The following is a 13,783-nucleotide window of genomic DNA, read 5'->3' as shown; positions in this document are numbered from 1 at the left end:
GGCCGACGCGGAAACGGCACGGCGCCGCCGGCGGACGAGCTGCGAACGGCTCTCTCTCACGTCCCTCACACGCACGCGCACACGCACTATAGGCCTCCGTACCCGTGTGAGAGGATCATAAAAAGTATAATGTATTTTACTTATTACTTCAGAAGTAGTGAACAGCAGAGAACTGAAGAGGCCCGGTGTGCGAACACAGTATTTACCCTGGAATGATATAGTAAAAAATTACCCAGCTGTATAAAGAGGTACATAGCAAGGAACTGAATAATAATAATAGTACTCCTGAGCAGGGTAAATTACCCAGTAAATAACTGTGAACTCACACCGTAAGTAATTTGGTGAAGCGTGTCAGCGGAATGAGGAATTACACTATTTTTACTGTGCGAAGTTACACTACTGCAGCGACGTGTCCCACGGCTCTGTATATGTTGACAATATATGACATTTATAAGTTGTAATCATTGTCTATCGGCAAATGCTCACGTGGCCATATGTCATAACTGCATTTTTTTATTATAAAGAATGGCGATCACTTATGGACAAGTGAAAATGACCTATAATAACAGTGCTCTTGCTCTATGAATTATGTTTAGAGTGACAGACACTCGTCAGGTTATTATGGCAGCGGACAAATCATTTCCCTTCCCTTCCCTTCTCTCCAGACATCACGGTTCCACGCAAAGCGCATGTTTTACACGGTTTGTGCATCAACCACATAAGTGTCAAGATGTTCCTTCCGGAACCCTCCGCATGCAAACATGTTTTATTTATACTGAGCGGGACGACGGGGAAGACGATGATGCTGCTCGGCCTCCAAATGGGCCACTCGAACCCGCTGATTTCCCCTCTTAATTGAGTAAAAGGAATTTTAAAAAAATAATCAGTCCAGGTGATTAAACAAAGTATTTTTACATTAGCGTCACCTGTAGCAGAAACCCCCCCCCCACCCCCACCCCCCGCTGAGTGCTCTCCCGCTCTCTGGGACCCGGACAAGGAATCTCGAGTTCTTTCTGTTTTACTAATGGAATATTTTGCTTCCTAATGGAATATTTTTCTGATCCTCCTTTAGAGGCTCATTGTTCAGATTTTACTTTCCCGCAAGTCCCTCATCAGCACATTATTATTATTTTCATTATTATTATTCTTTTTCAAATCGCGGAATAAGAGTAATTTAACGGGGGGTGCGGCGGTGCGGCGGGTTTCACCGGGTCCTGCTCTCCGGTGGGTCTGGGGTTCGAGTCCCGCTTCGGGTGCCTTGCGACAGACTGGCATCTGGGTGTGTCCCCACCCTCTCCAGCCTTCCGCCCTGTGTTACCGGGTTAGGCTCCGGTTCGCCGCGACCCCGCTTGGGACGAGCGGTTTCAGACACTGTGTGTGTGTGTGTGTGTGTGTGTGAGCAATCTGATGGTGGCGGTCAGGTGTGGAAAAGTGGGAGGCTGTTGGAACGGAGGGGTTTCTGTTCGTCCTCTGTGAGAGGTGACCCCCCCACCCCCCACAGCGAGTGTGAGCAACAGCTGGACCAGGTGCAACATGGGATGTAATGGGCCCCTACACACACACACACACACACAGAGCGAGAGACAGACAGACTTACACACTTCACTTCCCCTTGGGTGTTTTTCGACTCCATCCACAACTGTGAGGCGACTGTGACCGTGACCCCTGTTCTCCGACCGTGGGAGAGACCGCGAGGAACGCTGATGAAGGCATCCGGGCCAAACGCGCCCGTCCCGTTATGAACGATACGTTTCAGCAAGCTTGCGTGTGTTTTACTGTGCCGTACGGCAGGGGGGGGCCTCGAGCACCCGAACCTGAACTCGATCCCTACCGTGAGCTGAACGCGTCTCCTGGTTTCACAAACACGTATGTGCTCTTCAACATGACCGACGTGACGCTTCGCTTCGCTCCGAGCTGCAGAAGCGGGAAGCGGAGCTCCCTGTTCCCTCCATCCCCGTTTAATTCCCCCCCGAGTTTCCACAGAAAGCTCTGCGCACAGGGTAACAAGCAGAAGATGTTGGTAAATTTCATCAATATCCCATAAACATACTTCACCCCTGCAGCTGCCGCGGTTCACTGGTAACCTCCCTGGGCACGCACGCACGCACACACGCACACCCCAATTAGTCCTCGAGCGCTAGTCATTAGGGGGATTGGCTCCAAAATGCACGTTTGATGAAAATAGCAGCACGCGCGGCGGGAACAAAGCGGGTCCGGGGCGCAATCAGCTCCTCGAGCCGAGGGCCGGGCCGCCCGCCCGCCGCTGGGGCGCGAATTCCTCCGCGGGCCCGCGTTGGGGACGTCTGATTGGAGTGACCTCGGCGGCGTCCCTCTTCACACCCGCAGTGGGACGGATCGGCGCCGAAGACTCAGGCTTTTTTATGGGCGTTATTAATAACTGGAACGCGGAGAGGCGTAGAGGCAAACTGGTGGCACCGGTGCCTAACAGGAGCTAGTGTGTGTTTAGCCTCTGGCTGCTCTGGTTTCCTCCCACAGTTTAAAGACAGGTTTCAAGTGAACCGGTCACTCCGTATTGCCCTTGTTATGTATGTGTGTGTGTGTTTGCCCTGCAATGGACTGCCATCCTGCCCATGGTGTGCCCTGCCTCCCGCCCTATGCGTGTACGATAGGCTCCTCACCACTGCGACCCCTGACTCTTGTTGATGGATGGATTAAATAAGCAGAAACCGTTCACTCCGGATCTGAGCTGTTCTCCCCTCCTCTTCTTCTCATATTATTTTCACTGTTTTTTAGCATTAAAAAAAGGTTTATATATGGAAATCTGGATACTTTTGCTGCAAATTGTAAATGTTGTTTCCTCGCTACGGTAATTTTCAATTAAGAGAACTAGCTATGCAGCTGGCCTCCCCCAAGAATCAATATTGCAAATGAAACGATGAATTAAATTAAACTCTTCTAATGCCATTCAGCTCATTTTGTTCCGATGTCACCAAGCCCGTCGATCTCGTTTGCCACACAAGCTGCTTTCTGGATGCGCGCGTGAGACCGAAGAGCAACGCTTCACGTCGTTCTCGCCGTTTCCGAAAAAAATCGGTACATCGGCGAGGACTTTTCATAAACCGCTCTCGTAAGAAACAACCGAACCGGCAGCCTACTGATTTCATTATGGCCATTAAACTGACCTCAGCGAAGCTGGACTACAGGTACTGTTTTTACAAAACAGCGGCGGAACATTCCAGCAAGCCAAACCGTGGGCGGCAAACGCAGAGAGCAGTAGGTGGTGCAGCGATGAAGGGCAGGACCCCCCCCCCCCAAAGGTGTGGGTCCTGGAAAGAGCCTCAGTATTTAAGCCTCACCATGAGACCCCGGAGTCTCTCGCTAAGGCCCGGTTCAAAGGATGAGCGAAACCAGAGCACAAGGAGATCTGAAGAAAATATCAGAAAGAAATATTTAAATCGTTTTTATTTATTTAATCATTTTTTCTTTTCGTGGAAGGGTGAAGAAACCAGAAACAAAAATATTCGTACGCAAAACAGACGATTTCTGAGCTCAGCAACCAGAAGAAACTCACATCCACTGCGTGTGATGTCAGTGAGATAAATTGTAAATAACTTTTTTTATGCAAGTGTTTAAAATGAAACGGGGCGGTCGACCGTGTCTGAGAGGGTGGAGAATTAGGGTCAGTGATGCCACCGGCGCCTAGTAAAGCATCACTGACCCTCTGTTATTTACTGCGGTGGCCTGAATGGACTCACCTGTTGGACACAGACGCAGGCTGTAAACGCAACCCGGTCGTCCCGTTTCGTTGCACATCTGGGGCCTCGTGACATTAAAATAAGCTTGCAAAGGGAAAGGGCGCGCGGCATCGCGGACCAATAAAACACACGGTTACCGTGACATTTGGGGCGCGGCGTCGCGCTGGTTCCGCTCGCGGTGAGGCCGTCTGCGGGACCCGCTCGCGTAAAATGCCCTCGTGAATAATTGGAAACGTGCAGAGGGAGAGTCTTAAAATTCACGGGTTCCAAACAGCTGTGTTACAGAGCCTGGTTACTTCTCTTGTAAAGTCAGTTATTTCCTAATCCTCATCTAACTCACACAAACACACACATTGTCTGAAACCGTTTGTCCCAAGCAGGGTCGTGGCGAGCCGGAGCCGAACCCGGCAACACAGGGAGCAAGGCCGGAGGAGGAGGGGACACACCCCGGGCGGGACGCCAGTCCATCGCGAGGCACGCCAAGCAGGACTCGAACCCCAGACCCGTCAGAGAGCGGGACCTGGCCGAGCCCAGTGTGCCACCGCACCCCCCTTCCTCATCTAACCCTTAACCCTTAATCTTAGGGGTTAGGATCACCTGGTAGCATAGTGGTTACAACTTTAGATCCAAATGTCACCGGTTCGAATCTCATCTCCAGCCGTACTGCCGGTGAGCGAGATACTTACCATAAATTGCTGCAGTAAAATTACTCTGCTGTATAAATAAATCAATAATTGCACGTCAGCAGCTTAACATTGGAAGTTGCGACTTCCAACGAACTCTATGCAGTGTTATGAGCCCACACACTTTATTCACCAAGGTGACTTACCCTGCTAGATACACTACTTACAATGGGTCACTCGCCACATATATCTCTGATCTCGGAAGCTAGGCAGGGTCAGTCCTGATTACTTCTTGGATGGGAGACCACCTGGGAGGGAATACCAGGCGCTGTAAATGTAACCTGTACTCTTAACCCAAAACTGTAGTCCTCACCTGACCTTGACTTCTACCCCAAAACCTAACCCTTAACCTTAGCTAGGGACAGCTGCTGCCTTCGGATGCAAAGGTTGTAGGTTCAGGTCTCACCTGTAGCTGTAGTATCCTTGGGTAAAGATACTTAGCCAAAATTACCCAGCTGTATGGATGGCTCAGTAATTGTAGGTGGATTAAGACTGTTATTCACTTTGGAGAAAAGTGTTAGTTGAATAAATATTAAATGTCACATCTAGAGTTGTTGGCTCAACGGCGCCCCCTGGTGGAAACACATGGCATTTTGTCATAAAGGTGTTTGGCTGTTCTTCCCCTTTTGTGTAATATCTGTAAGATCAAGCTTTTAAGAGCTGAATACAAATATGCTGAGTGTAATAATTAAAAAGAACACAAAATTAATATGCAAAAAAATAGTTATAAATCTGAATTTGGACACATAGCGTCAGGACTTAATTTCCGAAATTGTCGTTCGAAAAGTGGAAAAAGCTGTTCCAAAGTGTTTGGCAGAGATGCACGTGAACCAAACAGGAGTTAAAATTAGAATTAATCACTTACTGTAAAAGCAGACCCCGTTCTGCCGGTAAACTTTAATTAAGAGTGCCCTCTTGGCCTGCTCTACACCGTGGTATTTGCCCATCTGCAGCACCTGGCTCACGATGGCCTCCTCGCCAGCTGCCTGTACGCCCACCTGAGCCACGTGGGGGGGGGGGGTGGAGGGAGATATTGCCCAGCGCCAGCCTCTCTGCCAGGAAAGAGACAGTCTGCCGGCAGTGTGGGGGGGTGGGGGGGGCGGTATGTCTCGGATTTGCTGTAGGTATTCCAGGTGCAATGTAAGAATGAGAGTCGGGGTGGGTTGGGGCGGGTTGCGGGGGTGGGGTTGGGGGTTAAAGGTGCGAGTGGGGGCAACAACACACCGACCAGCCGGAGTTTTGGGGTGAAACGGAAGGAGGCAGACAGTCCAACGACGCGAGCGAAGCAGCAGGCCGCCGGCGCCGCTGGCCCTAATGACAATAATTACCACGGTAATGACATTACCATCTCGGTGGGAATGGATGAGGAACAAGTGGTCGGATTTACGGGATTTCGGTGTGCGAGGATTTTCCCTGGGAGGATATTTCTTCCCCCTCCGAGCTAATCATGAATAAGCGCAATTCCATTGCATTAGAATTCATCTCCCTAACAGAGTTAGCGCAGTAGCAGGCAGAGCTGCCCCCCCCACCGCACACCCCCCCCTACCCGTTAGCTCGCGCTAATTCTATTTGCGCCTCATATATCCGCAGATTCAATCTCGTGTTTGTAGAAGGTAATTAGTCGAAGGAAGAGGCCTCTGCTTGGCACTGAGGAAATGTCTCATTACGTCATGGCGCAGGCTGGCGCCCGACCGCCTCTGCAGCTGCTCCACCGCGAATCGGCAGGCTGCCGGGAACCACGAGGAGCCGAGAGGAAGTGCGAGGAACCGCGGCGGCCCGCTTCCTCGCGAATCGCCCCGCCGGACTGTGGCAGGAGAGCAGGACCCGAGGGGGTGGGTCCAGGGGGGAACGCATGGGACCCGGGAAGCGCAAGGCCCCCGTGACGGCGATGCTGAACTAGGGGAAGGTCTCCATTCTTCAGGAGACACGAATGGGTGAAGTCATCGTATTAATATTTTCCCCGGCAGACGATACTGCGTGATGTGACGATAATGCAGTCAGGATAAGAGGGACTGGTGTCTTCTTTTCACCGTCAATGAAATGTTCCCTTATTTCGTATGAAAACATCATCACTGGCATCATCCTTACTGACTTACCACTTGTTCGGTGTCATTCATCTCTCCATGCAAGAGGCTGCCGGTTCAGACCCACAGAGACAATGGCTCCAGGTTTCGGGTTAGGGTTACAATAACCTTCGCGCTACTTTATGATCTATGATGTGTGGAGTTCGGTTAAAGTGTCAACAACAATCAACACAAGACTGATGGCGAACATCTAAAGCTCAGTAGAAAAATAATTTTTTTCAGGCTGGAATAATATACAAGTCTCACTCTTGATCTTGTGTGACACATGGAAGGTCAGTCTAGTACCTCCACAGTGCGTTCTTAGCGTGCGCTGGACCGATAGAGACGGCAAAGTCAGAGCGTAGGAGGCCAGGGATTCAGGGTACAGCAGAGGGAGCCCAGCATCCAACTCGCTGGTCTTACTGGTGCAGGCGTTGTCTGTCACGTACCAACCCCCCCAGGACACCCCCAGGCAGCACCACGTCCAGCACGTTGCTCATATGTTCAGCGCTCTCTGATGGCACTCCGCCACATCGCTCCATATTTCAGGACAGCTGTGAGACGTGGTGGGGGACAGATGGGCTCAGCATGGAGTGCAGCGACAGCCCCCCACTCCTCCCACCACCACAGGATCTGTTTACTGTACTGTAAATCTTTCATATATTAACACCCATATGGGCACATTAAAGTTACGTTAACATATAGTGACATCAAAAGTTTAATGCTACTTTTAACACGCTTGACATCAATAAAGATGTAGTAACTAATTGTTTGGTTACACTTTATGAAATAATTATTGAAGATGATCTGACCTTTGCTCGTGCTTTTTGATACAGTAACTCCTTCACACTGGGGCACAGATAATTGACCAGGAAGAATCCGCCCAGTGTCCTTTTCCACTCGAGTTTTGTGTTCTTAGCGAACTCACCCTGTAGGTGATATCCTGGGTATGAGTACACAGCGGCTTATTCCAGTACAAAACTGACCTTAATTCATACATAACTCTGAAAATGTAGAAAAAAGTTCAACATTTTTAACATACATTGTTAAATGCTGATTCTATATTTTTAAAAAAAATTACAAAACACATTAAGACACAAATGATTCTATATTTTATTGATTTTGTACACCACATGATAAGTATATATGTATTTCACCTTTAAAAAAATCCACAAAATATAAAATGGTAAAGCTGTGACTCTCTTTCACTGTTGCTAAAGCAAATGCAGTTTACATGTCGACTGATAATACCTTGTTTCCTGTTTTTTTCTTTAAAAAAAAAAAAAAAATCTCTTAGCAGCAGAGTAGCATACAAAATACGCAGAGACAACCACGTTTTCACACTGCAAAACAATTTACCATCAATCAGTACATCTCCTCTGAACTCAAATAAATAAATTAAAAAATTGATTTATGGGGCTAGTAAAGAAGGTTCTTTGCTCAGTGTATTTACAGATTTATGTTGTTTAATAAGGGGACAATATGATGCTAACTGAAAGGGAGTCACAGCGTTGGGTTATTCGATGTCCTCTGGTCTGACTGGGTGAGGTAGTGGGATGATAGACTTCTTTTCCGTGTCTCTGGACAAGGCTTTCCTCATATCTGCAGAGATGTACACAAAGTCAACATGCAGACAGTGATCACATTAAAAGACCACATCAAAACCATGATTTGTGTTGTAGAGATAAGCACCCTGTCTGCGAGCAATGTGATTACATCATACAATAAATCGGAAACAGGGGTCAAACATGGGACAGAAAAATGGAAAACACCCTAAACTACTGCCAGAAACAGTGTCTGAAAATGAGGAGGGAAAATCTGCAGGTCCTGCTCACCGTAGGCATCCTCATCGGGCTCTCCGTTGCTCGCCGAGTAGTACTCGATGACTGTGCGGTAGACGCTGTAGCCCAGCTGCTTGTACATGTTCACAGCGACCTGGTTGGAGACTCGTACAAAGAGATCCACAAAGAAGCCTCCCTTCCTGAAGAGGAGACACCATAAGGAAAAGCAACGTCATGAGGGAACGGGGCAGCAGCAGGAGATACCATCGTGGTTAAGAAGACACAAACAACTATGCAAAAATGGATCAGGAAGAAACTGTAAACTATGAAGTGACTACAGAGTAAGTAAGTATGTTCTGAATAGCGATACTGCAGTTGGACTGCAACCAGAATTCAGCTTAATTTAAATCTGCAGAGCAGTCTACTGCATAGACAATAATAACTAAACTCAAAAATCTAAACGTATATTAAAAAATATAAGTTTAAAAACTATAAAGCTTTTACAGGGAATGAGAAAAGCAGTGTAATAATAATAATAATGCGCAGCTCACCTTTCAGAGATCTCCTCCAGCAGCTCCATCAGTTTAGCTGCCAGGCCCAGACGCCTGAACTCGGGGGCCACCGACAGGGCAGTGACGTGGCCGTGCCACTCCTCCCGGGCCACTGAGCCCTCTGCCTTCCCCATGACTGCAGGGAGAGCACGTAGCCAGTGGGAATGTGGTTCTGACGAGCCACACACCTCCCCGAGGAATACCACTAACACACACGCTTGCATAGAAGCACATGACCTGGCCTGAAATTCCCAGTCCTTACTGGGACTAGAAGAATTTCCATTAGGAGATGTACTGCGGCGCTTCAGTATCAAACTCGTACACCAGGGACTCCCAGCCTGTGTCCAACAGAACTCAGAGGATCTACGAAGTGTAGCCATGCTTTGAAAATGACTAAAGATGGTTAAGATAGGGAATAAAAAGTATTACTGTGCTGTAACTATGTGTGACATAATTCTAGGTCATCAAGTTTCAGAGGACCATGAACCAAAGTGTCAGATAAGTCAAGTGGGTTTTTATTGTCATTCCTCTATATAGCTTGTATACAGTGGAATGAAATGTTGTTTCAGAACAGAACAGGAGTACAGGACAATAAATACACAGGACAAGACAAAAAAAAAAGGGCTGTTCTGAAGGCAGTCTGTAGTTTATGGAGTCATGCTGGGTTCGCTATTTGTCTGTGCCAGGTGAGTGTTGGGAGGCAGCAGGGTGTTGAGTAATCTGACTGCCTCAGGGAAGAAACTGCTACGGAGTCTGCTGCCGGTGGCACGGATGCTCCTGTTCCTTCTGCCGGATGGCAAAAGGGCGAAGAGTCCACTGACTCACTGACTGAACTTGATTTCTCCAACAATGTCAAATAAACTAAATGTGTACATCTGCCCCGCAAAGGACGCACTCTTGTATACTGTTGCTATACGCAGTCCGGTGGACTTTGCGTACCTCACACACACACACTAATATGAACACAGATGTCAGTGAAACAACATAAAACAGACTTACTGTAACCCATGAGTTCCCCTCCCGGTGCCTCGGCGACGATGAAGTACTCGGGCCAGTGTGCAAGGTACTGCAGGTAGAACGGGATGCCATACTGGGGGAGAGCAGTGAAGGGCCAACAGGGCGCAGCGTTTCTCCATCACATTTCTACTCATCTTCACTACCGTCTTCATCACCGAGCCACTTTCCTCCATTCGCAATAAACACAGGGAAAGCCAGAGAACCTACAGAGCATCAATGCAGTCTCACTGTTGCACTATTAGGCTTGTTCTGCATCTCAACGTGAGACCAAGGCCCAGCAGGGCAGGATGGAGGCCTAGAGGTCACTCACTGTGTGTGTGTTTCACGTGTGTTTTTAAAGAGTCCGGCCTGGTGCAGGAGACACGAGCAGGTGTCACTGAAAGGATACTGTTTCTGTCAGGGGGTCCAGATTACTGCCAAAAAGAGAAGGAAAATGAGACTAAAAAACTGAACCCGCAGCAACCCCAGCAGATGATGATCATGATGTTGCATAACTACAGCCGACGACTGCAGAGACACAGAGTCTATGACAGAGACAGGTCTGACTCTGCGGAATTAGGAGACAAATCCACCAAACTAGGCATTTTATGTAGTTGTATTTCCCGAACGAGTGCATAAATAGACTGCTTGTTTGTACTCAGCTCACTTTTTATTAAAATTATCTGACATTTCTGAGGAAGTTCAATCTCTTTAGTTCACCTAGCTTCCGGTTGCTAAGTTAAGCTTCCTGGCTAAGGCTGCTAAGTACTAAAACCAGGGCGACATTAGCCGATTAGCATCAGCATCACAACAAAGTCCGTTCGCTACTGAAACGGGAATCGAAGCGCCGAACTTACATGTTGTTGAATTTGAAGAGATCGTCGCAGGTGAAAGCCCTCAGTGTAGTCATCTTGACTGTGCACTCATGGAGGAACGGAAGTGGAACCCTCATTGATCTTTCACCTTTGACCCTAACATCCGGTCATGGAGGGTTACGAGGACGCCTGTAGGCGACGCTTTGCACTCTGCGGCGCTTAGATCTGAGTAGTAATGAAACCATGAAAATATTAAAAAACAAAAAAAGTTTTTTTGGGCTAAACTGTAGAAATACAAACACGTAGAACTTTTTTACCATGCGCGAAACAAAACATTTGTACAGTAACATTACTTTTTTATTTCAGCGTCGGAACAAACATACACGGTTACAACAATAATGAACAATGTTGTAAACAAACGTACAAATCTCTACATTTTTTTTGTCAGGGTTTACAACCACATTCCACAAATTATGATTCAAATGACTCAGCGCGTCTTGCTTTCTTATTCTGTATATCTTGTAAAGTTTTAACATACAATTCTGTTTTCAGTAGGGCTAGGTTAAGCATTTTACTTTTTTGTCTGTCAATATATTTTAATATTATACACAGATTTATTCTATATACTACAGAACTGCGGCTGCCTGGAACTTGACAGTGCTATTTTGATGTTTCTAAACTATGTGAACAGCGCCACCTGCCGAGTGGAAGCGAAATATCAGCATCCGGACACCGGAAGTCGAACACACCGGAAGACCCCCTCTGTCAGCCCTCACCTGATAAAAACATATTTGTTTCAGAGTGGGGAACTAAGTGATGGAGTTGTAGTTATGTTGTTCTCACAAACACACCCCCTCCACTGAAAGTTGAAAGAAAAAAAATTCACAAAATTTCAGACCTAAGACTGTGTTACACTGAAAGGAGGTGTAGCGGGGATGTTTCTCCCATCAGAAATAATTGTTCTATAACTGAAACTCTTGTTAATGTTGACTGAACTTCTTAAATCATAAACATTTAATATACAGAAAAACCATAAATGTTTAAAAACATTTTATATGATCAGATTTTTGAGCTGCACATACATTATGGCAGCACATTGCAGGCAGTAGGAACTGGAAGACCAGAGAGGTTTCATTCGAGGCCTGAAATCACAGAGGACACATTGATGGGTTTAGGGGTTCAAAATACAACTTCTGAATGGAGATTTGTGAAGGAAAAAGTAGTTCCTACACTAATCACAGACTAGCGCCATGCCCTTGATGCTGCTGGGGTTTTGCACAAAGTTCACTCCCCATAATTTTGCTAATACCGCTAACATCTATACAACACCTAAAAATCTGCAGAAACATTTTAATTACATTTACATTTATTCCTTTAGCAGACGCTGTTCTCCAAAGCGATTGATATCTCAGAGAAAAAGTACAAAAAGTGCATTACATCAGAAAAGGAGACTTTGGATGCAGATGCGTGATTCCTGAGTAGCCTACAGTGATTTTGACCCATACTACAGTACAGACCAGTGTACATCGCAAAAATAACTGCATAAAGCCTTTTTCTTCATTAAACAAATTGTTAAAAAAAGTTATTAAACAGAAACACTTACAGAAACATTTTAGTTACTTTTATAGACACTGTTGTATGACTCTGTTTAGACGGGTTTAGGTGCTTCACACTGTTTTCGATCATTGGCTACTGCAAAAGCTATAGATGAGGAGAAGTGAGGGTGAAACGAAGAGTGACCGCTTTTCCATGTTCATGATAACAATGAAGCAGAGATGACTGCAACCCACAGATCTAAATAAATATACAGATCTGTAGTATGTACCACCGACGGCTGTTATTTTAATCGGTTGTTGCTGAATATTTTTTAATCAATACAATGAGTATTTTGTGCCTATACTGAAATTTTTGTTCAAGCTTTTTTCTTGTAATTCTGCTCCCCAGCTCTGTCAACTCACCGCACAAACTGATTCCATATCATATGGAACAGAAGGTCTCAGGGGTCTTCAGGTCTGAGTGAGTTTGACAATAGATCTCTGTGTCTTAATCTGTATGAAAATACTCTGGGGATTGGCTTAATATTTTCAGAGAGCAAATCCTTATGATTCCTCATGCCAAATGTTTGTTTTTCCTATGAATCACAATATAACCTAAATGTAGTGCAAAGACCTGCTGCAGAACTATCTGAAATATGAAAAAAAGAACTGCTCACTTTTTTTTTAATCTATTAACATTTTATTAAGCCCACAATCACAGTGCAAAACACTACAAGCCCTCTAAAGGCAGGATTAAATAGCAGTCCAAAAAAAGTATTCCACATTAATATAACAAGATGCAACGATAACAAACAATAACAGAAATGTATTCAAGCCAGGTGCTGTGCTAACAGTTTCATTTATTCATCTATATGCTATTGTCCAAAGCAACTTACAGTGATTTACATATTTACACAGCTGGGTAATTTTTACAGGACTGTTCTAGGGCAAGTACCTTAATCAAGGTTACTAGAGCAGGAGGTGGAATTCAAAACTGACAACCTGTGGATCCAAAGACAGCAGCTCAAGACACTACACTGCCAGCTCTCCCTGTCTATAACTTGTGTAAAGTGTGTTGCAGCACATGCTCCTGTCCTGTTTTATGGGTAAAGTGGCAATTTTGGCATCTCTGTCCATCTTCTTTGTGAAGAATGTGTCAACAGAAGTCCCTCAACATCCCCTCTGCAAGGAAAGGAAATCAAGGCAAAAACAGGAACAAGAAGCAGAGGCTGAATGAGGACCTTCTGGCGACCTGTTGTGGCTAGACGCCAGGGTGAAGTGAGGTGATGGGAAAAATAACTTCCATCCTCTGGCACCTGGGAAACAGGACACGCAGGCAAACGGAAATCCGATGTGTGTTTTCTGTGTCACATGAGAGCTCTGCGAGGATTTATTTCCCAGCAGCTTTCATTCTCTCAGTTATGGTATCAGAACCTGTTACTTCCTGGATGGCATGTCAGACAATCTGGGTTCTGGGGGGTCATCAGCCAAGGTTCACCTCCCCGGTATCATGCACCCCACACCCCTTCTCTTCTTCTCCTACAGCCTATCAGGCCCCCTGACCCTGAGATCTAAGATTTCCCTCCCAGATGATCTCCATCCACAGCTCATGTCCACCATGAGACATGCAACAAGTGGCATCT

At 46.4% G+C, this 13,783-nt stretch overlaps 1 protein-coding gene across 1 annotated transcript; it reads right to left on the bottom strand.

The window, feature by feature from the left end:
- Nucleotides 1-7,595: 7,595 nt before the first annotated feature.
- Nucleotides 7,596-10,745, bottom strand: naa20 (N-alpha-acetyltransferase 20, NatB catalytic subunit). Its single transcript, XM_018730463.1, has 6 exons — nucleotides 10,648-10,745; nucleotides 10,200-10,224; nucleotides 9,794-9,884; nucleotides 8,795-8,930; nucleotides 8,298-8,443; nucleotides 7,596-8,064 (listed from the first exon to the last, which is right to left on the bottom strand). The coding sequence occupies exons 1-6, from the start codon at nucleotides 10,740-10,742 to the stop codon at nucleotides 7,979-7,981; spliced, it is 579 nt and encodes a 192-aa protein (XP_018585979.1). The 5' UTR covers nucleotides 10,743-10,745; the 3' UTR covers nucleotides 7,596-7,978.
- Between the last annotated feature and the right edge of the window lie 3,038 nt (nucleotides 10,746-13,783).

This window comes from Scleropages formosus, chromosome 15, assembly GCF_900964775.1.
Source record: "Scleropages formosus chromosome 15, fSclFor1.1, whole genome shotgun sequence".
Taxonomy (NCBI): Eukaryota; Metazoa; Chordata; class Actinopteri; order Osteoglossiformes; family Osteoglossidae; genus Scleropages; species Scleropages formosus.
Note: the sequence above shows the minus strand (reverse complement) of the source record. Positions and strands in the feature narration are given on the sequence as shown.

Coding starts and splice junctions, on each gene's coding strand:
- naa20 (XM_018730463.1), bottom strand. CDS start 10,742: ATGAGGGTTCCACTTCCGTTCCTCCATGAGTGCACAGTCAAGATGACT. Junction 8,931..9,793: donor AGGGGAACTCATGGGTTACA/GTAAGTCTGTTT, acceptor CTCTCCCTGCAG/TCATGGGGAAGGCAGAGGGC. Junction 8,444..8,794: donor CTGGAGGAGATCTCTGAAAG/GTGAGCTGCGCA, acceptor TCTCCTCTTCAG/GAAGGGAGGCTTCTTTGTGG.